Source organism: Lissotriton helveticus, chromosome 5_1 (genome assembly GCF_964261635.1).
Source record: "Lissotriton helveticus chromosome 5_1, aLisHel1.1, whole genome shotgun sequence".
Taxonomy (NCBI): domain Eukaryota; kingdom Metazoa; phylum Chordata; class Amphibia; order Caudata; family Salamandridae; genus Lissotriton; species Lissotriton helveticus.
In genome coordinates this window covers 47,051,260-47,079,174 of record NC_136065.1, presented here as the reverse complement: position 1 = coordinate 47,079,174, position 27,915 = coordinate 47,051,260, and the positions used below count along the sequence as shown (strand labels likewise).

Sequence of the window (27,915 nt, the reverse complement as noted above, 5' to 3'; positions counted from 1 at the left end):
CTCCTCTAGCTAGACTAGGGAAGCTCCTGGAACCTTCCAGAACAGGGGAGGGGTCTGCTATTGCCGCCTTAGAGAGTGGTCACCTGACCTCGGAATATATAAGGAAAGGAGGGAAACTTTTTAGTCAGTTGGGGCATCACTGATCTGGGGGAACCTACGCAGGAGACTTAGGCGATAGGGCCTAGAGGGGGACCTATACTACTGGGAGTAACAGGGCTTAGGTGCTGCCTTCCAAGTTGAGTGAGGGACTCTGATCTAGCCCACTGATCTGGCCCGGTGGTAGGGGAACCCAGGGTCCACCTGCAGAGACCTACTGAGACTACCCTGTGCTCAGCCACCAACTCAACCCTCCCCCTCAAGAAACTGCTTCCAAAGAGCGCAGAAACCATCTAGCGTCGAGAAGAGTACTTATCTGTGCAACCAGGACCACTGGGGATCAACCAGGTACTGGAGCTATATCCAAGCGCTCCCTCCCAGACTGTGCCCCCCCGTGCTGTCCTGTCTCCTCTCCTTGCTAACCAGCATAAACTGCTGTTGCCCCTGAGGCGCTGTGTTACCAGCGCTATTGCCAGAACTGCCTTGTTGCACCCCTACGCTGTGCCGCTGCAAGTGACCTCCCTGGTGCCTTCCAGCTCGCTGGACTGCCGGAATCGATGTTGCCCATTTGAGCGCCATGGCCCTGGAAGCACCGACCGCATTACTGAAGCGCCGCCCGACTTACCGCTGCAACGCAGGGGAGGGGGAGGATAGGCCCTCTGAACTTTTTGGCCAGCCGTGGCTCCGTGCTCACAGCGGTGCTGACATCGCGGACATCTGTCCCCCCTCCGTGGCCCTTGGTACCAGGAGAGGGCCGCCGCCGTGTTGCTGTGGGCCGCGCCCAGCCCAGGAGAGTGATCAGGAGAGGCGCTGTCATCCGGTGCGCCTAGTGCCCTAAGTCACCGCCGCAGCCCGGGCCGATTGTGCGGAGTCCCCGCGGCGGCCCCCGGAGCCTTGGGGAGGCCGCCACGAACTACAAGTAGGACACGCTGGGCCCGACGCTACCACCACCCTTACCACGTGATGGGGGTGCCCGGCCGCGTCACTGGCCCCGCCCCCGCCCTTGCTGCAGCGTGATTGGCCAGCCGGGCCGCACCCCCCTCGGCAAGGCCCTTGACTGGCCCGACACCGGGAGAAGCTCCGGCCTGGCCTAAGACTCGTCGCGGAGGGGGCCGGGAGGTGTGAGTGCCCCCTCCGACCTGCTGCACACTCGGGGCTGGCCCCTCCACTGGCGCGGGCCCCTATTGGACCGCCTGTGCCCCGCGACTGGCCCTACCGCAGCGCTGGGCCGAGTGAGGCCTAAAGGAGGGCAGGAGCCCTCCCCTTCAACCAAACCTCCGCAAGGGGCCGAGAATGCCCGAAGAGACAGGTAACCCCCCGGGGGGGCGGGCGGAAGGCCAGGAGGAGGCCCCGAGATCACCCCTCCCCTGGGGAAGACTGTTGTTGGGGCTCCGTTGGCCCTAGTGTGGCCCATAGCACTTACTGAACTGGGCCAGAACATTGCTGAGGTCCCATGGTGATCTTTCCACCTGCTTAATGAAATGTCTTTGAGTCCACTGTTAATGAAGTTGTGTACCTGTGCTGTTATTAGGAGGTGTTACCTGGGCCCACACGTCATGTTTACTCTTGTCCTATGAAAAATCGAATGCACCCTAAGAGAATAGAATTGCTCAGAGTCCTCTTGGGAAATGTTTTACTTCTGCTTAATGGAATGTTTTACTCCTGCTAAAGAAAATGTTTTACTCCTGCCTAATGAGATGTTTTACTCTTGCCCAATGCAGTGGTTAATGAACGCCGACAGTTATCTAAGGAAATGTTCCCCTTGCTCCCCTGATGAGATGTGCTAATGAGATATTGCTACCGTGAATATTGATTGCCCTGATCTTGATCTTAGATAAAAGTATTGATTTTCTAACCAGGAGGTGTGGTGTCCGTTATTGTGTGCGTTTTCCTGGCTCAGTGGATGTGTGTGCTGTATGGTCACTTTACACCTAAGCTTTCGGGTGCCTACCTGCTCGCGCCAAGCTACCCCCTGTGGGATTGGAGACCCCAGTTCCTACATTGGTGGCAGCGGTGGGATAAGGACCTGTGGCTATACAGCACCCTCCAGTGAGACAGAGTGCGCCGCAATTAGAATTAGACACCTATTGTGTATGCAAGCCTAATCAATTGACCATCCCACTGTCTAAACTGAGTGTGCAGAGTCCTGTTTTGACCTGATACTGTTACCCACGTCCTAGTGTCTTTCCTTTGATTTACTAGGTCCCCACCTGTCAAAATAGAGTTCCAGCTGGCCAACCTTGAAGAGTATACAGTGGTGCAGCTGAGGGAATTCTGTCAGGGGATGGGGGTGCCTGTGGGGCGAAGAGCCAAAGGAGAGGAGCTCCGTAAAGCCTTGAGGGCATGGGTAAGGGCCCACCCAGAGGGGAGAGGGCAGCCGCTGCCCGTGGAGGGAGTTACAGTGGGGCAGTGAGGCGGGGAGGGGGAGGGGCAGGGTGGTGGGTGCTAAAAACCGGCATATGGGTAATTACAGGTAAGTAAACAATTTTATCAATAAAACGAATTTCGTAGCGCGCACTGCATCGCATTTTGCATTCATGGAAGCTCTCATTGTCCTCAATTGTATTGTATGGGACATTTTCTACCTGGGGCACACTGATGTGTGCACACTGAATGAGTTGGGGGGCAGGTGGGGGGATGCTCATGAGTGACCACATAAGAACCCAGGTAACAAGGGCCATTTTCACCCCTTGGCCTCTCACTGGGGTCTGACTGTCTTTCCCCTGACTCACTTGACCCTGCCTGCAAATCAAACCCCACCCGACTGCCTGCTGTGGCAATGAGTCCATGATGGCGGGGATGAGGTGGTGGGGAGTACCTAGGCGGACTCCCTCATGCCCAGGTGAGATGAGAGCTGGTCTACTGACCTTCCCATCCGAGGCCAGTATTGTTCTGCCCCTGACCTCTACCCTGCTGGACACTGCACATGTTCACAACCCAGCAGTCCTCACTGTCTGCCACTGAAAGCTTACAGACCATGGGGCCTTCAGCCCAGAGGTGAGGACGGATAATTGGGTGAGAGAAGGTAAAGAGTGAAGGGACAGATAGAAGAAGCAGAGAATAGTTTAAAGGGGAAAAAGATAGACAGAAGGGATAAGCACAGCTAGAGATGGGGAAGCAAATGAGAAAGCTATAGAAAGAGTAAGAGAGGCACGGAGAAATAGAGAGAGTGATGGTAGAGAATGATAGGATACAATTGGGGGAAGAGAGAGGGAGGGATTGAGAGGTTTGAGATGTAAAGATTGATAGAGAGTGTTTGCTTGTTTGTGTGTGAGAGAGAAATGAAATCACAGCGGAAGAGAATCGGGACACTCAGGAGGTATTTGAAAAGAAATGCGTGAATACTTATTTTGTGTGTATATGTGTGCACTCTTGAATAGAAAAGGATTGGATTAAATGCAAGTAAGTAGGAACAGTATGACATTAAGAAGCTGCAAATATTGTGAAACAAGGAAATACTAACATGTGGTGTTTGTCATTCATTTTGTGTAAAAAATTAGCACATTTTGTTTAATTTCATACATTTCTCATATGTTTTGGTATGTCTTGCAACTGGTGTAAACGCCCTTCGCTGAATATATATAAAATTTTAGACAACTATCAAGGGAAAAACGAATACTCAACAGAAGTGTTTTGTATCCTCATGTCTCACCTTACCTCTAACCTCGCCCGCTGCCCTTCCTCTAGCTCAATTTAATGAGTACCTGCACTTATTTTGTTCCATTTAAAGCATTGCTCAATACAAACACCCTCATAAGTGACAACCACCTCACACTCACTACAATTCTCTACAATTGCCTTCCCATTCACCGACATGATCACAAGATAAATTAAGGGTGCAGCAGTCGATTACCAATAAATGCGGCCGCAGTGCGAAGCAGCACACAACGTTGTAAAGGTGCGCACACCTGAAAACTTGGACGACCACCTACGGCACTGCAAACCAAGCCACCATCATCACCATTGTTAAAAAGTCAATGCATCTATGCATGTAAGTCTAGGTACATACAAAGCTTATTTAACATTGGACGTGGTCATAAGGAGCGGCGCAGGCACCTTCTGACATCCACCGGACGTCACTTCCTATTGCCACCTTCAAACCCACGTGCCCATGCCATTCCATGCCCCCAACATTCCACATAGCACAATATGTCCCACACCAAAGACTGAGCAAGTCAGAACATACAACCTGTCATTCACAGATTCTTAAAGACACGGGCAACCTCATCAACAGACAAGCAACACAGGGAGCACAAGGAATCCATTGGCTATCTGAGCAGAGGATGAAGCAAGAATCATCAGGTGCAGGTACAGGAACTGCAGGAAACACTTTCTACTACTCAAAAGAAATCACTGTACACGTGGGATAAAATGCATCAGTAACAGCCAACATCCACAGTGGTACCAGATAAAGGGGGAACAAGAGGTTACTAGCACAGGAAGTATGGGAAATACTTCTAAAACTCAGACCGACTCCATGTTAGATGACTTTGTTTTATGTAAAGCACACCAACACCAATTTGATTCTAGAAGTGCTCTAGAAAACTTAGAATTAAATAATATGTACTGACATAAAAAGCCTGGGAAGCACTTCAACCACTCATAACAACTCCAGATAGGAAAAGGATGAAATAGGGGAAAAGGCGATCTGCGAAAGGCATATTTAGAAAGATTTCTACTTGTCACAGTCACTCCGTATATGGGTGAAATAAATAGAAAGAATCAGTCACTAAGAAAGAAAGCACTTGTTCAGTAAATACTCACTCCGTAACAATGCAACGACAAAGCATCACACTTAGGAGGCAACGGTTAGTGTCAAGCGTAGTTCATGAAGCACCTCTACAGTAGGGACATTTTATTTAGTCGTTTTCGGGCCAGATGACCAGGGGGCAGTTTTGACTGTTAATGTCCCCGATATTATCACAAACATTTTCTGCATCAAACACAAATGCATGCAGCGTCCAATACCTTGCAAAATACCCATGCAGCCCATCTACAAAAGTTCTAAATTGTCTTGATTCAAAATGTGGGTCACTATTTTAGCTTTTGTACAAAAAGGGGAAGGGGCGCTTGTAGGTCCAGCATACAATGTTGTTTCATTGAGACGAGTGGGATCGCAGATTAGACTCATTGTGGAGCACCATCTCGCCTCATTTTATTCTCCCACACATTTTCCTATCACATCTACATCACATGGCCCCTCACCCACACTTCACCCATTCGGCTTGAGAAAAAGATCTCCGCCAAAGAGCCCCTCACAGGGTGCCCGTCAGGCATTGCAGTGCCAGCCTGACGAGGAGCTAGCCCTATGATGAAGCATACCACTCAACCGGATGAGTGAGGGCCCCACGTCCCATATTGAGAGCGACCCTGACTCTACTTTAGAGCAGGGGTGTTGACCAACCCAGCCTCCGGCATTTACATCCCTCCCCTATTGGACCTGCATACTCCTTTGTTGCTACGTTAACTATTTTAGCTATCTGGTTTTTCTAACAGGGGCTGCTTTTATTTTGATGTCCAGGCCTATTTTTGTCCCAGTCCTACCCTGCCCCTACCACAAGCAAAAACTCCATATGGGAAGTGAATATAAAGGAGGCACACTTTTCCGTCACACTGAATCTAGGATAATACTAAATAAACTACTGCCTTCTGCTTATGTTTATGCTATAAAATGACCACACACTCACATATACACATACATGCATACATATATTAAAACTGCATATTGATAAAGAATGAAAAAGCATGAACTGGTCCATTCATAGGAACCATCCAGAGCAGTTCTGACACTTATAATAAGTTCATACGAGGTGCCACAATCACCCTTTAACACAGATCACAGTACTATACGTCTATGGAAGCTTATGGTGGAATCAAAAGAGCTACTCTGAATTGTCACATTGCACTAAAACAAAACCATGACAAAACATAATACAAGAGCATGGGGGGGGGGACATTCTTGCCAATGTGAAGATTAGCAGAACACTTTTCTATCAAAGGATCCTATTCTGTACAGATGATTTTCAAATCCTATAGTATTACAAAACTACAAATGACTCCACATGGGCACTGACCTGCTACCTGTAGCTCAAATTCCGCAAAGGTATCCATATCCCGAGTTCTGAAGGCGCACATGTATCGTCCGGCATCGGAGCGGGTGAGATTGATCAATGACACGGCCACGCCTCCCTGTGCAATGTCTTTTTTTATCATTTTTGTCCTCCCTTTATACTGCTCATCTGGCTTATCATTATATTCCGTCCCATTGTCATAGAGATGCACGAGGTAGATTTGATGTTCTGTTTCCCAGAAGACTTCCATTTCCACTGCACTAACAGGGGGGTTGAGATGGCAGGAAAGTATGGTCTCCCCACCAACAATGGCACAAATGGGCTGGCTGGGTCCAACCGCCTCCACAGACTGCACAGCTGCACCTGTCAAGGAAAACAGAAAATAACAACTTTCAGCACAAATGATGAAGCAGATGTTGCTCTAGTTCAGAATAATTTTATTGAAGTTTCAAAAAAGAATGACATAAAAAGACACTACAAAAAAAAAGGCATGACATAGCAATAAAATCCAATCAATTGAGCAGTACAAAATATGGAGAGGTAATAATGGATCAATAAATCAACATAAAAGAACAATCAATCAGAGTGAAAGAAAAATAGGAACAGGGGAGAAAGGAGGAAGGCAAGAGGGGGAGAGGAAGGGTACATATTATATCATATGACATAGAACTTAGAGTTACTATAAACATAACAATATAAACTTCAAAACAGTTGTAACTAGATAAGCATACTAATCATAAAAGCAGCAATTACAACATCATGTAAGAATCTATAGGTGACCAAAAAGATTGAAAAGAAAGCAAATTATGATTAACTCCCCGAAGCGATAGCTGAGCACCTCTTCTTGTGAGTATGATCCATGACCACCAAGCATGAACAGAAAGTGAAGTAGCATCTTTCCAACAAAAAGTAATTGATTTTAGGGCGGCCGAAATCAAAAAATTAAACAATTTTGCTTCAGAATCAGGAAGAGAATGTGTAAGTACAACTGATTTACAAATTAACAATTTATAAGAGCAAAAAGGCCCCCTGGTTCAACGATGACCTTAAGAAATCCAAGAAGTTATGTCGTACTCTCGAGAAAACCTGGAGAAAAAACCCAACCACTGACAATCTGACCACCTTCAAGGACGCCACCCGCAAACACCACCAATTGATCCGATCCACCAAGAAATCAGCATTCAAGGATCGACTCGACAACAACGCCCACAACAGCAAGGAACTATTCAACATCGTCAAAGAATTTACCAACCCCACCGCCGGCACCAACGACATCACTCCCTCCCAAGACCTCTGCGACTCTTTATCCTCCTTCTTCCACAGCAAAATTGCCGATATGCATAACAGCTTTGAAAACCAGTCCGAAGTACAGTCCACTCCACCCACCTCCGAACCAAAACAGCACCTTCACAACCTTTGCGCCTGGAACCCAATCACCACTGAAGACACCATACGCCTGATGAACTCCATCCACTCAGGATCACCAACCGACCCATGTCCCCACCACATTTTCAACAAAGCAGACTCCATCATCGCACCCCATCTCCGTGATGTCATCAACTGTTCCTTCAACTCCGCTACCTTCCCAGATAGCTGGAAACATGCCGAACTCAGCGCACTTCTGAAGAAACCCACAGCAGACCCCTTTGAACTTAAGAACTACCGCCCCATCTCACTCCTCCCATTCCCTGCCAAAATCATTGAGAAAGCCGTCAATAATCAGCTCGTCGTCTTCCTTGAATCCAACAATTCCCTCGACCCCTCACAGTCCGGCTTCCGAGCCAAACACAGCACCGAAACCGCCCTCATCGCAGCTACAGACGACATCCGAACGCTACTGGACAACGGAGAAACAGTTGCCTTCGTCCTACTTGACCTCTCCGCCGCCTTCGACACAGTTTGTCATAGCACCCTCATACAACGCCTCAGCAACATCGGAATACAAGGAAAAGCTCTGGACTGGATCATCTCGTTCCTCGCCGGGAGAACCCAGAGAGTCCGCCTCCCCCCATTCAAATCAAAGGCCACCGAAGTCATATGCGGCGTTCCACAAGGATCATCACTCAGTCCCACCCTCTTCAACGTTTACATGAGTCCCCTCGCATCCATCGCGCGACAACACAACCTCAACATCATCTCCTACGCAGATGACACCCAGCTGATCCTCTCCCTCACCAAAGACCCAAACACCGCCAAAACCAATCTACACGAAGGAATGAAAGAAGTAGCCGAATGGATGAAGAACAGCCGTTTAAAAATAAACTCGGACAAAACGGAAGTCCTCATCTTAGGATCATCCCCCTCTGCCTGGGACGACTCATGGTGGCCACCGGCCCTGGGTACAGCACCCATACCTACAGATCACGCACGTAACCTGGGCTTTATCCTAGACTCCTCCCTCTGGATGACCAGACAAGTCAACGCCGTCTCATCTTCATGCTTCAACATCCTTTGCATGCTCAAAAAAATCTTCCGTTGGATCAAAGACAGTCACCCACGCACTGGTCACTAGCCGACTGGATTATGGAAATGCCCTCTACGCCGGAACCACAGCCAAACTACAGAAAAAACTCCAACGCATCCAAAACGCCTCAGCCAGACTCATACTGGACATCCCCCGTCAAGCTCACATTACCAGTCACCTGAAAGACCTTCACTGGCTCCCCGTCAACAAGAGAATAACGTTCCATCTCCTCACCCAAGCACACAAGGCCCTCTACGACCTAGGTCCAGAATGCCTCAACACACGACTGTCCTTCTACATACCCACCCGCCAACTACGATCATCCAATCAAGCCTTCGCCGCAATTCCGCGCATCCATAGATCTACCATGGGAGGAAGATCCTTCTCCTACCTAGCGGCCAAAACCTGGAATTCTCTCCCCACTCACCTCCGCCTTACACAGAACCACCTCTCCTTCAGAAAGCAGCTAAAAACCTGGCTATTCGATAAGTAAAGCACAGACCCTAACCCAAGCGCCTTGAGACCCTCTGGGTGAGTAGTGCGCTATACAAATCCCTGAACTTGAACTTGAACTTAAGAAAGAACATCATGAATTGGTAATATTTTCAATATTATGTCCCAAACTTCAGACCAAAATTGTAAAATGATAGGGCAGCCAAATAACATGTGACGCAGTGAACGAGGGTGTGAATTACAATGCCAACAAAGATTTGATGGTAATAATTTGGCATTATGCAAACGTATTGGTGACCACAAGGAATTAAACAAAATATATGCATTTGTTTGGTAAAGAGACACTGGCAGCCAACCAGAAATGATATTGAGCCAAATTACCTTGAAAGAGTCATTAGAGATAGAAATTGAAAGCTCAGCATTCCAAAATGTTGATAGTCCATCAATATTGGTACCGATAGAAGTAGCAATTTTTTTTATACAAAATAGAGACAGCCTTTGAGGATGCCGAAACAGCATGAAGATAACAAATCAAATCAGTTGTAAGTGTAGAGGGAATACCAGTCGGGAAAGAGTCTAAAATTGAGTTACATAACAATTGATATTTCATCAAATCAGCATCAGGTAATTTAAACTACTAAGCCTTTCCATCACCCTTGCATTGCACAAAGAGACGCAGGGCAATGCAAATGCTTATTTGGGGTTTACAAAGCCAGGCAAGACTGGATTTGCATGGCTTTGCATGGCGTTGTAAAGGAATGCATCGCAACACAGCAGCGTCAGCTGGGTGGCATTACATTTCTTAGTTAAAATGTGTTTCATGCAGGGAGCATGGGCATTCCAGTGCATCCACCCATGGATTTCACGCAATTACAGATTTACTTAGGTTTGTAAATCTGGAATTGAGTAAAATCAGTGCGCCTATTACAAAGAGGGTTAATGAGGAGAAACATGTTAATTTCTCCTCTTTAGTTCCTCTTTCTATGCGTAATGCATCCTTTGGATTGTTTTTGTGGAGGAAGGTATTTCTTCCTGCACCAAAATAAATCCTGCCCGTAATGCAGGCACCCTTGTACTATGGTGCACGAGTGCCTGCATTGGCACTAGGCAGCCACAAGAGTGAAAGCTCTAGAAGAGAGCTAAAGAGTGCCATATCTTAGAAGATACAGCACTTTTCAGCTACCTCCTGCTCATGTAATGCAGGCGACTGCTGTTATTCCGCGTCACTATGACCTATCTTTCTTTAGAAATTAACAAAAAGAGAGGTAGGGAGAATGTGGGAGCACTCTTAGTCCCCAGTTAAACTTGTAGTAACAAAAGAAGAGTGTCCAAAGACTAATAGTTATTTTCACAACAGAAAGGAGCAAAAAATATCTTTTTGGATGGAAACACAACGCCACTCAGGTATGTGTGGAAAGCCCTCACTCACCAACCTGGTTGGTGACGTGTTTCATCATCGGGCTCCACTGGAGAGGCCGATTGCCTCCCCAGTGTGCTTCAACGCCAGGACTACTGCGGAGCAGGTTTTCTTGTGAATAGACGTGAAGTGAGTGCATTAAAATGATAGTGGTGTGTGGTTCTGTAATTTTCAAACCTGACTGCATTTTAGTTTTGTCCTCACGTAGGCCAGTGAAGTAGGCCCAAAACAAGTGGCCTTGCCTTCTGAGTTCGTGCATATATTAATTTGGGTTTCTCTGACTCTGAATGAACTGCAGAGAGAGTAACCCTTTTCACCTGAAACTGACCTTTTGCAAAACCAGTTTCCCTAGCTGATCGTTGTCTGAGTTTTTCAATCACTGTTCAGGACCTCGTTAACCTTTAATTTCCTTGCGCATATCTTATCTTAAACAATATCTAAATGGTTTCTTTCCTTAAAACGTTCTTTTCTGAAACATGGCTTTTTGCCATGTGTCGTGACTGCCATCTGGTGTTACTTTTTATGTAGGCCTCAGAAGTTAGTCTGTGAGCAAAGCAGTCTGACCTATTGTGAATCATATATATATATACATTAACCAAGGATTTCTTCATGCCTTGGAGTTAATTTCAGAAGCTGGCCTTTCACCTAGGAATTGACCCTGCCAAGCCAATTTCCCTGCAAGATCGTTATTTACTTTTCCAATCATCATCCAAGACATTTGTTAACTTTTAAGTTTCTTTACGTATCTGTTATCTTGCACATTATCTGAAACTACTTTTCTCTACTGTTTCTTCATTTCATGTGTTTGCGCTTTCAATTAAGAGTTTGTGCGGGCCTTCCAGATTATTATTTAGATACGCCTAAATATTAACTTGTGGATTGGGACACTGTAAAATGAGCTTTACTGTATGATGCTGTGTGATGTCATGTATTTTCTATTGGTTGAATTTTGGTGCAGGGGCGTGTATTTTAAATGTACCGTTTTGTGTATAAATAGGGATGTCTCGCTTTAGTAAAATTGAGCAGTTTCTTGAGTTGTACACCGTGCTGTATTACTGGGATTTCTGCTACTGGCTGCAGCTTATAAATTTGATCTCTGACGCCACCTAGAAGTTTCCGTGTCTCTGTATACCAAGGCAAGGGAACCTAGAGGACTTCGGGCGTGTCCCTGACGCCGCTGGGTACTTGAAAATCTGGTTCTTCAGTTGGCGCGGCCAACGCGGGCCGACTTCAGTGGTACCGGTCCAAGCCCGAAGATTGCGAGGAGCCACGTGAGGAACTTCTGGAGGAGGGCCCCCACTTCATCGACCCCTGCATGTCGACGTGGACCGATGGTCTTTTCTGCGAGGCTTCCCGCTTTCCAACGGCTGCGAAGGACTGCTGCCCTGACTGTCGCCTTGTCTTGGACCCTCCGATTGATGTTTGTAAAGCGAGACGATAGACGGTCTTCTGGTGGCGTGACAGATATTTGGTTAAGTATAAGTGGGTCGCTCCCACGACTTTGTTTGATTCCTTGGTTTTGATTTGGTTGCTGCAGTACCCAAAGCCGAAGGGCTTGTATATTTGCGAGTGTATCATTTTTTGATTCCCTTTGAAGTTTGAAACCAGACTAGTGAGCAAGATGCCTGGTCTTGGTAAAATTGGTAATTGGTTTGTTTGTGGTAGTAACAGGGATTCCCGATTGGAGGATTCATGTCCGATACCTCCGGTTGGAACTCCGACTTATGAACTTTATTCAAAACATGGAGTGGGCCCTATTACTTATAATGAAGTATGGATCCACTACACTAAAAAGGATGGTGTTTTGCAATGGTCCCCACATGGTAGTTTTTAAGCATGGGCGGATTTTACGGATCCACGATTCGCGGATTTAGCGGATCCACGGATCGTGGATCCGCAAAATCCGCCTATTTAGCGGATTCAGCGGATTTGCGGATTGGGGGCGGGGCTTCCTCGAGTGTGTGGGCGGGGCCAAACGGACGGGGCTTCCACGCGAGCACACATGCCTCTTGTGTGTCTAAAAGGTCAGAGCAGCATCGATGGTATATTTGGGAAGAAGGCACATCTGCCCAGCCTCCCAACGCTCACGATTTTTTTGGGGCTGATGCATGAGTCACTGCATTTGCGCTTCAACTAGTTCCAGCGACCAAGTGTGTGTTACTATGCAATCGCGCCGAAGTGCGCAGGGGTCCCTTTAGTGAAATGTCCATCATAGTGGGTAAATGGCGGGAAGACGGTGCACACCTCGAGTGTGTGAGCGGGGCCAAACGGACGGGGCGTCCATGCGAGCATGCCTCTTGTGTGTATAAAAGGGCAGAGACCGATCAGAGCAGCAGATTAATTTTTGGGCTGATCAATGAGTCACTGAATTAAAGCTTCAACTAGGGCACCGTTGAAATAATTTACCATGGCGCCGGCAAGCTGCCAGCGCCTTCCTGCAATAGTTACTTAATTAGCTTCAACAGGAAGCTCCAACTGTTAAAATAAAGCAGGCGCTCGAGCCCCTGCTGTATCTTATCTATTAGAGCTTCCTGTCGAAGCTAATTAAGTAACCATTTGAGGATGGCGCTGGCAGCTTGCCGGCGCCATCGTAAATTATGCAGGCTTGAACTTTTGACCGCAAAATCCGCTCCGATCGCGGATTGCGGATTCTCGGTAAATCCGCGAGAGTTCGCGGATCGCGGATTTACCGAAAATCCGCAAAATCCGCGATCGGAGCGGATTTTGCGCTCATGCTTAGTAGTTTTGAAACAGAGATTTTAGACAATCTAGAAGTTAAGCTATTTAAGAAGAAAGCCCGGCCGGCAATGTTTGACTCTTTCCGCCTTTGGCATAAGGAAGCCAAACAGAGAGAAATTAAGCAAGCAAAGAGAGATAGGAAAGATAAAAATATGTCAGTACTACAAGCTGCTAGACAGTTTAAGGAAGATGGAGAAGAGCGTGCGAGTGAAGTCTTAGATAGACAGCATTGTATGGCCATAGATAAATGTTATCCGGCCTTGCCGTCTTCTCCTCCGAAAGTGATGGAAGACCCTGAAAAAGATCCTTTGATCTCTCATTTACTGAGATTGCCTCCTCCCTATGTGCAGGGTGCTACTGCGCCTCTATTACCCACGGTTGTTCCGCCCTTTGTTGTTCAACCTCCTGCTGTTGTTCAGCCACCCGGTGCTCCACAGATGGTTTTGCCTTCTCCTGCGCAACCCATTCTAGCGTCGCCAGCCTTGCTATCAGCTTTGCCTCAAACTCCTTTGCCTTCTGCTTCTGCATCTTTGATTTCTATTGTTCTAGTTCCTACACCTTCCTTGCCTCAGAATACTTATTCTCCTGTTCTTATGTCTGCTTCTTCTCCTTCTGTTCGAAAACGAATGACAGAAACAGTTTCTAATTTATTGTCACCATTGTTTGGGTCACTGAATATGACCCCTGTTTCGGAACGTAAGCAGAGTCGTAGTCAGCTTCCTAGTTCCGAAGAACGGACAGTGTTGGATTTATTGGCTCGTAGGTGGATTTTAAATGCTCCGAGGTATAATTTACCAGCAGTTATGGATGTTTTCTTGCAGTGGGAACCGCCTAAGCAAAGGTATGTTTTTGATGTAATGTGTACTTTTCTGCGTCAGGAATGGGAAGATAATGAGTTGGGTCCAATTCGGCAGGATGTGCTCGATGTTCAGTCAGATTTTGCTAAAGGGATGATAGTGGAATCTGATGTTACAGATGCCGTAGAGACGCAACTTGCTTTCAGATCTAGACTTTCGCCTCAGACATTGTATGAACCTGATTCCTCTGTTAGGAGGAAAGTGAAACAGTACCCTATGAGAGAAGTTCCTCCGGTATGGAAAGAAGCAGTTCAGGCTAATGTAAATCAGGGTATTCAGGCCGCTCCGGCTCATTTTCAGCGAGTATGGGTACATGTCCTTTGGAAGAGAGCAGAGGTCTTGGCTCTTAGGCAGACCTTACCTGACCCTCGTAAGAATCCTGCTGGTTATTACAAGGAGTTGTCCCAGACAGTTGAAGCGTGTATTATGAATTTAGCTGACATCGATATGTTGATGGGTAATGTAGTTCCTCAACCCTTGTGGGCGAAGATTCGTCATGAGAATCATGCTGCTGAATTAGGTGATACCTGGGCGAATATTGTTGCTGCAGATGGTAGACAGGAGGGAGGTGCTACACCTGAACCTCTAGTTTCAGAATTACCAGGTAGAATTATTAATCTGATGAAAACGATGATGCCCGCTTTACGAGTGAATTGGGATAAGTTAGCAGCATGTAAGCAGAAGAAAGACGAGAGTGTATCTGATTTCTTCACTAGGTTTGAAGAGACGTTTATTGATCATAGTGGTCAGGATATGAGTACGGAGGGTGGTCAAAGGTTGTTTGTGGATAAATTTGTCTTGAATTTGCTTCCAGAACTTTCTAATAAGTTAAAGTACTCTGAGAGTTCATGGGCTGTCTCTTCATCGGCCCAGATATTGGCTACTGCACAATATTACGAGAATAGGGATAAAGATGAGAAGGATAAAGTGGAGAAGAAAACTAAAGAGTTAAAGACGAAAGTTCTTTCGCAGCAAGCTTATCCGCCTCGTCAGAATCAGCCTCAGTTTCAGCAACCTCCACAATTTCAGAGACTGTTACAGAAGCCTGAGCCTTATGTTCAGCGATTCTTTCCTGGCCCTAATCAGTGTGCTTATTGCAGAGAGGAAGGTCATTACAAGAATAGTTACCTGGCCTTGTTACAGCGTGCGAATGGTGTATCAGGACAGAGAGGTCGTGGTAGTTTTCCGCAAGCTCCTAGGGGTAGGGGACGTGGTGTGATCCTTCAGAATGAGCGTTCCTCTTCCCTACAGAATTCTGCGAATTATTTTGACAGACAGAATGTTCCGAGTGGTCAGTCTGCCCAGTATTATGTTGAGGATTACTATGTCGAAGGTGAGAGTTCTGGTTATAACGATAACTAGGACAGCCAAGGACAAAGTGAGGGAGTAGTGTCAGTTCCAGTAGACCAGAGTGGACCTTATGTTGAAGTGAATACATCAGGTGTGGTAGAACCTTTTCTTTTGGATACTGGTGCGATGAAGAGTTCTATTATGCACGCTAAACCTTCTGGGGCACCTATGTCTGGCTTGACCAATGTTTCAGTAGGATTTTCAGGCGCCCCAGTTCGTAATCCGGTTTCTAGTCCTTTGTCCCTTTTGCTTGGCCCTTGTGAATTAGAAGCTCCACTTATTTTAACGACTGGTTGTGGTGAGAATCTGTTGGGTTTGGACTTGCTGAAAAGATTGTATGCGACATTGTATTGTTCTCCTTCAGGAGTACAACTTACTCTTGGTAAGAAAGTGATTTCTCCAATGTATTTGTCTAAGGATTGTTTGCCACTGGAATTGCGTTCGCTTCCTGATACACTTTGGGCTACAGGTCCAAATGATGTTGGTCTTTTGCGGATTCCACCTTATGTTGTCACGCTTAAATCGAATGCTAGGCTACCTCGTATTCCACAATACAAGATCTCGAGCGATGGTGAGAGAGCTCTTTTAGTAATTGTTTATGATCTGGTTGAGAAGGGTGTAGTTGAGGAAACAAGAGGTAATGTTTGTAACAGTCCTGTTTTGCCTATCCTTAAACGTACTGATGCTTCTCAGCCACCTGTGTACCGGTTTGTGATCGACCTTCGAGAGGTAAACAAGATAGTCGTGCCACAGTTTCCTGTGGTACCTGATATCACTGCTTTGTTGACTTTGATTCTTGCTTCGACAGCTTGGTTTTCTGTCATCGATTTGAAGAATGCTTTCTTCAGTATTCCTATTGCTGAGGAGAGCAGGGATATTTTGGGCTTCTCATTAGGAGGCCAAAGCTTCCGGTTTAAGAGAGCTCCCCAAGGTTATTGTGAAAGTCCCTCCATCTATAGTCAGGCGTTGAAAACTCAGCTTGACGGTTTTGTGTTACCTGTTGGTGCTACTCTTATTCAGTACGTCGTTGATTTGTTGATTACTGCTGATGATGAAAAGATTTGTAAAGAGGCTACTCTTTCTTTGTTGCTGTATTTGTCTGACCTTCATCATAAAGTGTCACCTTCAAAGTTGCAATATTGTCGCCAAGAAGTGACCTACTTAGGTCATCTCTTGTCGAAGGAGGGAAGGAGATTGACCCCAGAACGAATTCAAGCAATTACGCAAATGAATGTACCACCCACACAGAGAGAAGTGCGTGCCTTTTTATGTATTACATCGTATTGTAGACAGTGGATCCCCAATTTTTTACTGTTGGCGAAACCTCTGTTAGCATTGACTCTGAAAGATACTCCGCATCCTCTTCCTTGGTCTGACGAATGTCAGAAAAGTTTTTCTGAACTACGCGATGCATTGTGTTCGGCTCCTGTGTTGGGTACTCCAGACTATAGTAAGCCTTTCACGTTGTACGTGCACGAGAGAGAAGGTTGTGCGTTGTCAGTGTTGACACAACCATTTGGGGACAAGCAGCGTCCATGCGCGTATTTCTCCTCTACGTTAGACCCAGTTGCTAAGGCGTTGCCGAGTTGTCTGAGAGCTACAGCTGCAGCGGCTGTTTCTATCCGACAGTCTGCTGGTTTGGTATTTGACAATACATTGATTGTGATGGTCCCACATGCAGTGGATACCTTATTAAACAGGACTAAGACACAGCACCTTACTAGTGCACGTCTGTCAGGTTACGAGCTGACATTGTTGGCTAGTCATGTGCACATTAAAAAATGTAATGTGCTGAATCCAGCTACATTGTTACCGATCTCTACAGAGACGGATCCTCAGGAACAGCATGATTGTTTTCTTCGTACAGAGGAAGAAACGAAAGCTAGAGTTGACCTCAGGGATACTCCCCTTGCGAATGTTGATGGTACCCTATGGGTAGATGGTTCGTGTTTTAAGCTTCCGAATGGTGAAACGACTGCAGCGTATGCTATTACAACTTTACATACAGTTGTTGAGACAGCATGCATACCACAGAATTCTGCGCAAGCAGCAGAGTTGATTGCACTGACTAGAGCGTGTGTGTTGTCAGAAGGAAAGAGAGTGAATGTTTACACCGACAGTCAGTATGCGTTTGGAGTTGCCCATAGTTTTGGGCGTTTGTGGAGAGAGCGTGGGTTCCTTACTTCACACGGAACCAAAATACAGCATGGGCAGTTGGTGAATGAACTTTTGGAATCTCTCACTCTCCCAAAGCAGATTGCAATTATGAAGTGTAGTGCGCATAAGAAAGTTGTGGACGATGTTGGTCGAGGGAATGCGTTTGCAGATGAAGTTGCGAAGGAAACGGCGAAAGATATGATGAGCCGTATGTATGTTGCAGGCCCAGCTAATTGGGTTATGGCTGGTGGAATGTGTGAAGACACAATAGAAAGTGTGAAAATGATTCAGGCTGAAGCGACTGAGAAAGAAGTGAGTGTTTGGAAAGAAACTACGGGTATGTTGGATTCGACAGGTTGTTGGGTTGAGTTGTCAGAACACCAGCGATGGCTGTTGCCAGATGCGTATGTGCTCCCAGTGGTTACAATGGCTCATGGAATGGCTCACAATAGTTTGAAGGGAATATGCAAGTTGTTGGCTCCAGTTTGGCAGAATGCTGGAATTCCGAAATGTGCAGAGAAGGTGGTGAAACATTGTATGATTTGTTTGAAGTATAATCCTGGTAAGGGAACTCCAACTCCAGCTGGTCATTTTGCTCCTCCGACGTATCCGTTTGAGGTGATACAGCTAGATTATATACATATGGAGAGATGCAACAATTTGAAGTATGTCCTTGTGGTTGTTTGTGCCTTTTCCAGGTGGATAGAGGCCTACCCCCCTTCCAGGTGGATAGAGGCCTACCCCCTAAAGGATAATACTGCCTTGTCTACAGCCAAGGTTTTGTTGAGAGAGTACTTCCCTAGGTATGGTTTGCCGAGAATTGTATGGTCAGACAATGGGAGTGAATTTGTGGGTCAAATCATGAAGAAAGTGTGTGCTGGATTGGGAATAAATCAGAAGTTCCGTGCAGCGAATCACCCCCAGTCTGCTGGACTTGTTGAATGTTACAATGGTACCTTGAAGCTGAAATTAGCTAAGGTACAAGCGAGCACTGGTCTTACATGGCCGGATGCCTTGCCGTTGGCTCTTTTGTCAACAAGGACGACTGTGCATTCTCGAGTGGGACTTAGTCCGTATGATATCATGTTTGGTCGTCCTGCGAATGTTTGGGGTGTGCCTCGTCCTAAAGAATACAGCAGTATTGAGTACCCTATGTTGGTGGATTGCTTACATGACTTGACTGCTAAATTACGTGTTCTCCACCAACAGGTCTATGACAGTTTGCCGACAGCTACTACAGATCCAGGACATTCAATCCAGCCTGGTCAATACGTCCTCATCAAGAACTTCCAGCGTACCAAGAATTTGGAGCCTAGATGGACTGGTCCCTATTTGGTATTGCTGGTCACTAGAACTGCTGTTAGAGTAGCTGGTAAAAAGAACTGGGTGCATGCCACCCATACGAAAAAAGTTCCTTTGCCTTTACCGTATGATCAGTGGGTGAGGGATGGTATAGCTGATACAGATTGCGAGCGAGTCCCCACATTCGTGCCTTTTAGTGATGCTCATTTGACATGGACACGGTCAGAACGAGAGGATGACAATGTGCTGCAAGAAGCTGTTCCTCCACGTTTGAGATTGGACACTACCGAACCTGAACTTTTGTTTACGGACCAAACTGTGCCGACTAAATTACGTTACAACCTCCGATCTCGGAATAAATAAAGAGACTTTGAACATTATTTTTTTACACACTGAGATCAAAAAGAGACAATTTCTTCGAGTATTTTGCATTTGACTTTTGTTTTTCTTTTTCTCTTGCTTTTTCTGAAATTGTATTCTGGTTTTCTGTTAAATTTTTGATTGGTTACCATTTGCCAGTTGCAGGGTCACGTAGGAGTACCAGCGGTTCAGTTTGTGACCTGAGTAGTGGCAATAGGTCTGCAGGACTTGCGGTGTCCCTACGACCTGCTAATAATCACAGCTGAAGTACTCTGTCAAGATTGCGTGAGCAACATTAGAAAATGAAGATTGTATTGAGGAATGACGATAAAAGGCAAGAGATGAAAAAACGATATTATAGAATGTTGTTCTCCAAGTGTGGTATAGCTTTATCTATTTTAATACTTTTATGTATTCTATTAGCTACTATATTCTGGTTTGTTCCTTCTACACAATTGACGTCTGCACCAACTTCTCAACCTATGCTTTCCTTTACTACTGTTTCTTCGCACCAATTTCATAGTTTGCCTGAACACGAACAGATAAGGAGATCAGAGTTTGTCAACAATTTGTTTATTCAGCGGTTGCATCAGCATCAGTTAGTAGTCAATACCACTAATTGTTGGGTGTGTGGTCTTATGCCTCATACAACAGATAGAGGCATGCCATATTTGGTTTTGCCCTTTACTTTTAATGATTCTGCATGGGCTTTCCAGACTATGTTCATCTATGCCAATGATGTATATCCTTTACGTTCCATGAAAGACAATCCGAGCAATAGTGCCTTGATAAAGGGAATAGCCGATATGATCAGAGATATTGATGGGTACAAGGCTATCCCTAAGGATGAGGTGCTGCCTTACATTGGTTGGAATGTGACTGGATACAGTGCTAAGTTGACAGAGAAAGAGAGACGAAAAAGGTCTCCTTCTATTTGGATTGTGCCACATCGAGGTCAATTTTGCTTACAGGGTAATGGTCGGAATCCGAGAGCTCAGTTAGGTAAAAGTGTTTGTGATCACACCTACGTTTATGCATCCAGAACTTCTCCACTGTTTGTGCCAGCTAAAGGTACATATTTTGTTTGTCACGACAGAGCCCACACTTGGTTGCCACCTGATTTTTCAGGAACGTGTTATGTGGCGTTTCTGTTTCCCCCGACATATACTGTCTCCTCACACTATCAAAGAACAAGATATGGTAGAGGTGTCTTCGATCAGGAAGATACTGCTGCACAGGAAATAGGAGACTTCTTTAAGGGTTTCCTGCCCTTTTGGGGTCCTATGATGAATAGTAGGCATATTCGACAGCTTGTCCGCGTAGTTGAAGCTACCATTAGCGAAACAGCTGGAGCGTTGAGTAATATTACAGCGGAGCTTCAAGCGCACCGCCTTATGACTTTGCAGAACCGTATGGTTTTAGATATTATACTTGCAGATCAAGGAGGAGTATGCAAATTGATCGGATCCAGTTGCTGTATATACATACCAGATAATGCCCCGACAGTGTACCAGGCCATCTCTAGATTGCACAAAATCTCTGAGTCTATTCACGTAGACGAAGGAGATTGGTCATTGACAGGACGGTTTTGGGGACTACTGTCCACATGGGGATGGAAGATCTTGATGTTCCTTGGTATGGTTTTGGCTATTCTCTTCTCTTGTTGCCTTTGCATCCAGTGTGGTCCCGCCATTTGTAGTCTTTGTGCTACAATCTGTGTGAGAAGACCCGTCCCAAGAGAAGTGAAGGCTAATAAGATGATGTTACAGCAACACCTTGATGACCTGATGAGAATAGATATAGACCTAGATTCAGATTGACATGAGTTTAGGTTATTGCCTACGTAATGGCAAAAGGAGGGACTGTGGTTCTGTAATTCTCAAACCTGACTGCATTTTAGTTTTGCCCTCACGTAGGCCAGTGAAGTAGGCCCAAAACAAGTGGCCTTGCCTTCTGAGTTCGTGCATATATTAATTTGGGTTTCTCTGACTCTGAATGAACTGCAGAGAGAGTAACCCTTTTCACCTGAAACTGACCTTTTGCAAAACCAGTTTCCCTAGCTGATCGTTGTCTTTCAATCACTGTTCAGGACCTCGTTAACCTTTAATTTCCTTGCGCATATCTTATCTTAAACAATATCTAAATGGTTTCTTTCCTTAAAACTTTCTTTTCTGAAACATGGCTTTTTGCCATGTGTCGTGACTGCCATCTGGTGTTACTTTTTATGTAGGCCTCAGAAGTTAGTCTGTGAGCAAAGCAGTCTGACCTATTGTGAATCATATATATATACATTAACCAAGGATTCCTTCGTGCCTTGGAGTTAATTTCAGAAGCTGGCCTTTCACCTAGGAATTGACCCTGCCAAGCCAATTTCCCTGCAAGATCGTTATTTACTTTTCCAATCATCATCCAAGACATTTGTTAACTTTTAAGTTTCTTTACGTATCTGTTATCTTGCACATTATCTGAAACTACTTTTCTCTACTGTTTCTTCATTTCATGGGTTACGCTTTCAATTAAGGGTTTGTGCGGGCCTTCCAGATTATTATTTAGATATGCCTAAATATTAACTTGTGGGTTGGGACACTGTAAAATGAGCTTTACTGTATGATGCTGTGTGATGTCATGTATTTTCTATTGGTTGAATTTTGGTGCAGGGGCGTGCATTTTAAATGTACCTTTTTGTGTATAAATAGGGATGTCTCGCCTTAGTAAAATTGAGCAGTTTCTTGAGTTGTACACCGTGTTGTATTACTGGGATTTAGGCTACTGGCTGCAGCTAATAAATTTGATCTCTGAGGCCACCTAGAAGTTTCCGTGTCTCTGTATACCAAGGCAAGGGAACCTAGAGGACTTCGGGCGTGTCCCTGACACCGCTGGGTACTTGAAAACCCGGTTCTTCAGTTGTTAAAAATGTCTAAAGTGTATCCAAAAAGAATTTAATGTTTGATCACCAGGACATATTAAAATTAGAGTGTAGGAAAATGGGCCAAATAAAATGTTTGGTTATTTCCAAAATTAATAATCAGTCAACATGTTTCTGCCTTTGAAACGGTGTCAATTTACCAGGCATTCATCAGGACAAAAGTGGTTTAAACCCCGGCGGTATGGACACTCGAAGGACCACCCTGACCAAGGGACGTGAAAGTAAAAATAGTGAGAGAACAGTGCAAGTGGAAGGAAAAAATCCTCCTCTGGTAGTCCCAATTTGGGAGACTCAAAATGTGGTGTTTACTGCACCTGTGGAAGGAAAAGGACAGAGACATACATAAAAGAGACAGAACAAACTATTACAATTATTCTATGCTCATAAGTATATCTACAGTGCTCCAGTTGTTGTGAGAGGACATTGAGTGGATACATAGCGATATTGTTAGCACCATACAAAGTCCTGGAGCACGATCGGCAACGGCAGGGGGTGTAGTCGGCTGTAGGTGGTATATACAGTGAAAGTCACATGTTAAGCTTGCCGCTACTTAAATGTTGGCGAGTGTGGGAGGATGGATCAATGAGCCAAAATGGTCAGTGACCCCACCTGAAAACAGCACAGAAATCAGGAATAAAATATCTCACTTGAATGGCGAGTAGAGTTTACGCCATGGATCTCGGGAGGGGGGTGGTGGCGTAATTGGCACAACCTTGGGGAAGAGAAAGACATAAACCAGAAATATAAGCAAGTTGTACTTAGCTTGGGGAAGTTGATCGGAGTAGAGGAGCAGTAAGACTTACGCCCTCAACGCCAGGCACCCACTGGAAACCTGATTGAGCCCTCGAAAACTGGATCCCGAAGATAGTTGCGATCTCCGGTGAAGCGGCTTAAGAAAGCATCTGTTTAAGCACCATGCTTCCGGGGTGGGCGTGGTTGAGGTGCGTTAGCCGATCGCAATGCAAGAGGCTGTGACAAAGCTAGCAAGACTCGGGCATAGATCACAATAGCCAATCATGGTCTACGATTACGAGAACTGCTAGTATGGGGTGCTAGACCGTGAAGCTACTTGCAAAAGGAGGTGTGAGTGAACCAATTGATGCCTGTTATGATGTAACACTGGAAGTTCAGTTTAAGATTCATGGATTGAGAACAGAACTCCACGGAATGTCGTCATTCAGGCCTGTGACGTGGGTCCCTAATCGGACACCCATCTTTGTTTTTTTTCAAAGAGTCTGTTTGAGATGTTATTGCCACCATTTATCTGTTCAATTATAGTCCACCGTAAGTCATTGGTGGTATGGTTTGACTGTAGGAAATGACTGCTCATTTTGGTGGTTGTTTTCCGACACCTGATGTAACTCCTATGTTCACATATTCTTTGTATGATCTTTCGGGTAGTCATTCCTATGTAGCGTAAACCGCATGGACAAGTGATCATGTAAATGACATTAGACGAATTACAATTAGTATGGAGTCTTTGAGTCCAGACTTTTCCTTATTCGAGGGTTAGTTGTTTGGTTGTGGTAGTCAGATGACAAACGCTGCAGTTAGAGCATGGGAAATGTCCCACGATTTTTGGCATGCCCCAGGTGTCTGTGATGGAACGCGGCCCTGGTTGCGTGGTATCTTTTGGACGCGTGTGGACTAGAGAATCCTTAAGACTGCGTCCTTTCTTAAATGAAAAGAGCGGTTTCTCCCATGTTTTGTTGGTACTGGAAATAATCTTCCAGTTTTTATTGATTGACTTTTTCATAAAGTTTGAGAGACTGCTATAAGTGCTTACACAAGTCAGGGGGACTTCTTGGGATAGATTGGCTTTATCCTCCAAGAGTGCTTCACGAGGCTGGTTTCGTGCTCGTTTGTAACCTTTAGCCAGAGTTGTAGGGGGATAGCCTCTTGCTTGTAGTTTTTTGGTTAGGCCAGCTGACTGTTCATTGAAGTCATTAATGTCGCTGCAGTTCCGTCTGATTCTGAGGTACTGGCCATGTGGTAAATTCTCTTTTAGGGGACGCGGATGAAAGCTCGTAAATTCTAGTAGGTTATTTTTTGCCGTTGGTTTGTTGTGGGTTTTTGTAGTAAGATGTGTACCTGCGTTTGAGATGACCACATCGAGGAAGACAACCTCAGACTTGGTCACGTTGTGGGTGAATTTCAGATTCAGATCCAGGGTGTTAATCCATTGGAAGAAGTTTTCTAGAAGCTGATCGCTACCTTTCCAGAACAATAGCACATCATCGATGTATCTCTTCCATAGGTGTATTGAGGAAGAGAAGAGTCCATTCGATGGTAGGATGTACTTGGCCTCAAAATCGGAGACATACAGTCCCACCACGCTCGGGGCAAAAGTACTGCCCATCGAGGTCCCTGTGCTTTGTAGGAAAAGTTGCCCTTTGTATGAGAAGAAGTTTTCTTTAAGGGCTATGGTTGCACAATCGAGGACGAAGGTCTTGGGTGTCTGGTGATCCCAAATGATTGATTCAAGGGCAGACCCCAGGACTTTGATGGTATCGTCCTGGGGGATACTGGTGTACAGACTCTCTATGTCTAAGGTGACCAGTGTTATTGCGTTCTCCTCAAAGGTCACTTCCTGTAGGAGATGTAGAAGGCTTTTGGTGTCCTTTAAGTAGGTTGGAGTGTTCTGGACAATTGGTTTCAGAAAATAGTCATAGCAACGAGACAGTGGTTCCAGCAAGGAACCAATACCCGAGACGATTGGTCTGCCTGGTGGGGGTAGTCTGTTTTTATGTATTTTAGGCAGTGTGTAAAAGTATGGAATGATGTTGTCACTAGCACTCAGTAGGTCCGCCTCATTTTTGAATAAATATCCGTTTTCTTCAGCTCTTTTCACCAGGTGGTTGATTCTGGTTTGCAGTTCTGTTGTGGGATCCTGTGTTAGGGGGGTGTAGTTTTTTCTCTCATTTAGGAGGTCTTGGCAGACTTTTTCATAGTCTGCAGTGTTTTGTATCACTATGCCCCCCACCCTTGTCTGCTGGCTTGATTGTGATATCTGAGTTATTCTGAAGGTCTTTAAGGGCTTGATACTCCGCCGTGGTAAAATTGCCAAACTGAGTGGGTTCTTGGTACGTTTCCAGATCCTGGAAGACTGCTTGCTCGAACGCTGTGATGGCAGCTGGAACAGTATGCGGTGGTGGCATGAAGGTGGATTTGAGTCTTAGGCCAGTATCTCCTTTGTGGATTTCCTCATTTGGGTCATCCTTTCATTCGAAGAATGATTTCAGTTTTAGTTTGCGGAAAAAACGTCTAATTCGCAATGTAGCCTGAATTTGTCCGGCCGTGCTGTAGGTATGAATCCGAGGCCTTTTTCCATCACTTTGGTTTCAATAGGGGTCAGAACTTTATCTGATAGGTTGGTGATGAGGCTGCTTACAGTGCACTCATCCCTGGTAGTGATGCTTTGCTGCGTGTGTGGTTGCCCATAGGGTCATCCATTTCCCAGGAGACTTGATTGGACCCTCTCCTCTTCCCTCTTCCTCTCCGGCCCCTCTCTAAAAAAGGCGGTTGGTATTAGTTTTGGAAATGTGGTGGTTGCATGAAGGCTGGGTTCCAACCTATTAGTGGGTAATGTGGCTGTTGGAACGGAAATGGGTGGGGGGTCCTCCTGTTTGAGGTGGGTGAGGCCACCTTGATTGTTGGTTGTAGTAACATTGCTCTCCATGCCACTGGGATCAAGCTATCCTGACTGATGAGGGCTGAAAGCCCGAAACCGGTCCTAGGATGCTCGTTTCCAGTCCAGGGAGGACCTAGGCTTGGCAGTACGGGCTGGACTGTTCCCATTGGACACAGGGTCAAGACTGATTTGCATATGGCCATGTCTGAACTGGGGTGGCGTAGTGAGCAAAATAACGATGGATTACTCCCAGAACATTCCGTTCATCATCTTGTGTGTTTTGCTGTTCGCCCTATGTGGGAAGGGTATGCCCAGACGTGGGTCCCGTGTTCACTACGCCACTGGAGTCAAGCTATCATGGCTGATAACGGCTGATAGCCCGAAACTGGTCCTAGGATGCTTGATTCCAGTTCAGGGAAGACATGGCTTGGCAGTTCGGGCTGGACTGTTCCCAAGAGGCACAGGGTCAAGATTGATTTGCATATGGCCATGTCTGAACTGCCAAGCCATGGCTGGGTTAAAACTGGAACGACATGGTGAGCAAAAAAAGATGGATTTAATCCCAGATCTCTGTACTGGGGTGACTGTATGACACTGTTCTGCATTCTGTCTATCAACTGTTGTTTTTGCATTTGTCACTTGAATGAGATGGGTATGATCAGACGTGAGTCCCGTGCTCTCCATGCTTGGCAGTTCGGGCTGGACTGTTCCCATGGGGCACAGGGTCAAGACTGATTTGCATATGGCTGGGTTCAAACTGGAATGGCATGGTAAGCAAAAAAACTGTGGATTTAGGCCCAGATCTCTGTACTGGGGTAAATGTATGACATTGTTCTGCATTCTGTCCATCAACTGTTGTTTTTGCATTTGTCACCCCGAGTGAGATGGGTATGCTCAGACGTGAGTCCCTTGCTCTCCATGCCACTGGAATCAAGCTATCCTGGCTGATGAGGGCTGAAAGCTCGCAACAGGTCCTAGGATGCTGGTTTCCAGCGAGGGAGGACCAGGCTTGGTAGTTTGGACTGGACTGTTCCCATGAGGCACATGGTCAAGACTGATTTGCATATGGCCATGTCTGAACTGGGGTGGCATGGTGATCAAAATAATGATGGATTACACCCAGAACATTCCGTTCATCATCTTGTGTGTTTTACTGTTCGCCCTATGTGGGAAGGGTATGCCCAGACGTGGGTCCCGTGCTCACTACGCCACTGAGTCAAGCTATCCTGGCTGATGACGGCTGATAGCCCGAAACTGGTCCTAGGATGCTTAATTCCCGTCCAGGGAAGACATGGCTTGGCAGTTCAGGCTGGACTGTTCCCAAGAGGCACAGGGTCAAGACTGATATGCATATGGCCATGTCTGAACTGGGGTGGCATGGTGATCAAAATAACCATGGATTAAACCCAGATGTGTGACTGGGGGTGAATGTTTTGCCAATGTGCAACATTCCATCCATCATCTTGTGTGTTTTGCTGTTCGCCCTATGTGGGAAGGGTATGCCCAGACGTGGGTCCCGTGCTCACTACGCCACTAGAGTCAAGCTATCCTGGCTGATGATGGCTGATAGACAGAAACCAGTCCTAGGATGCTTGATTCCGGTCCGGGGAAGACCTGGTTTGGCAGTTCGGGCTGGACTGTTCCCATGAGGCACAGGGTCAAGACTAATTTGCATATGGCTATGTCTGAACTGAGGTGGCGTGGTGAGCAAAATAACGATGGATTAAACCCAGATCTGTGACTGGGTGTGAATGTTTTGCCAATGTGCAACATTCCGTCCATCATCTTGTGTGTTTTGCTGTTCGCCGTATGTGGGAAGGGTATGCCCAGACGTGGGTCCCGTGCTCACTAAGCCACTGGAGTCAAGCTATCCTGGCTGATAGCCAGAAACCGGTCCTAGTATGCTTGATACCAGTCCATGGAAGACATGCTTGGCAGTTCGGGCTGGACTGTTCCCATGAGGCACAACGTCAAGACTGATTTGCATATGGCCATGTCTGAACTGGGGTGGTGTGGTGAGCAAAATAACAATGAAATAAACCCAGATCTGTGACTGGGGGTAAATGTTTTGCCAATGTGCAACATTCCGTCC

The 27,915-nt window shown here is 46.0% G+C and overlaps 1 protein-coding gene across 1 annotated transcript in view; it reads right to left on the bottom strand.

Annotated features, from left to right (window-relative positions):
• Window positions 1–27,915, bottom strand: part of LOC144754115 (butyrophilin subfamily 1 member A1-like) — a 588,580-nt gene that overhangs the window by 531,055 nt on the left and 29,610 nt on the right. The window contains exon 3 of the mRNA XM_078641681.1: window positions 6,171–6,530. Within this exon, the coding sequence (XP_078497807.1) occupies window positions 6,171–6,530 (360 nt within the window). The remainder of the gene's footprint in view (window positions 1–6,170; window positions 6,531–27,915) is intronic.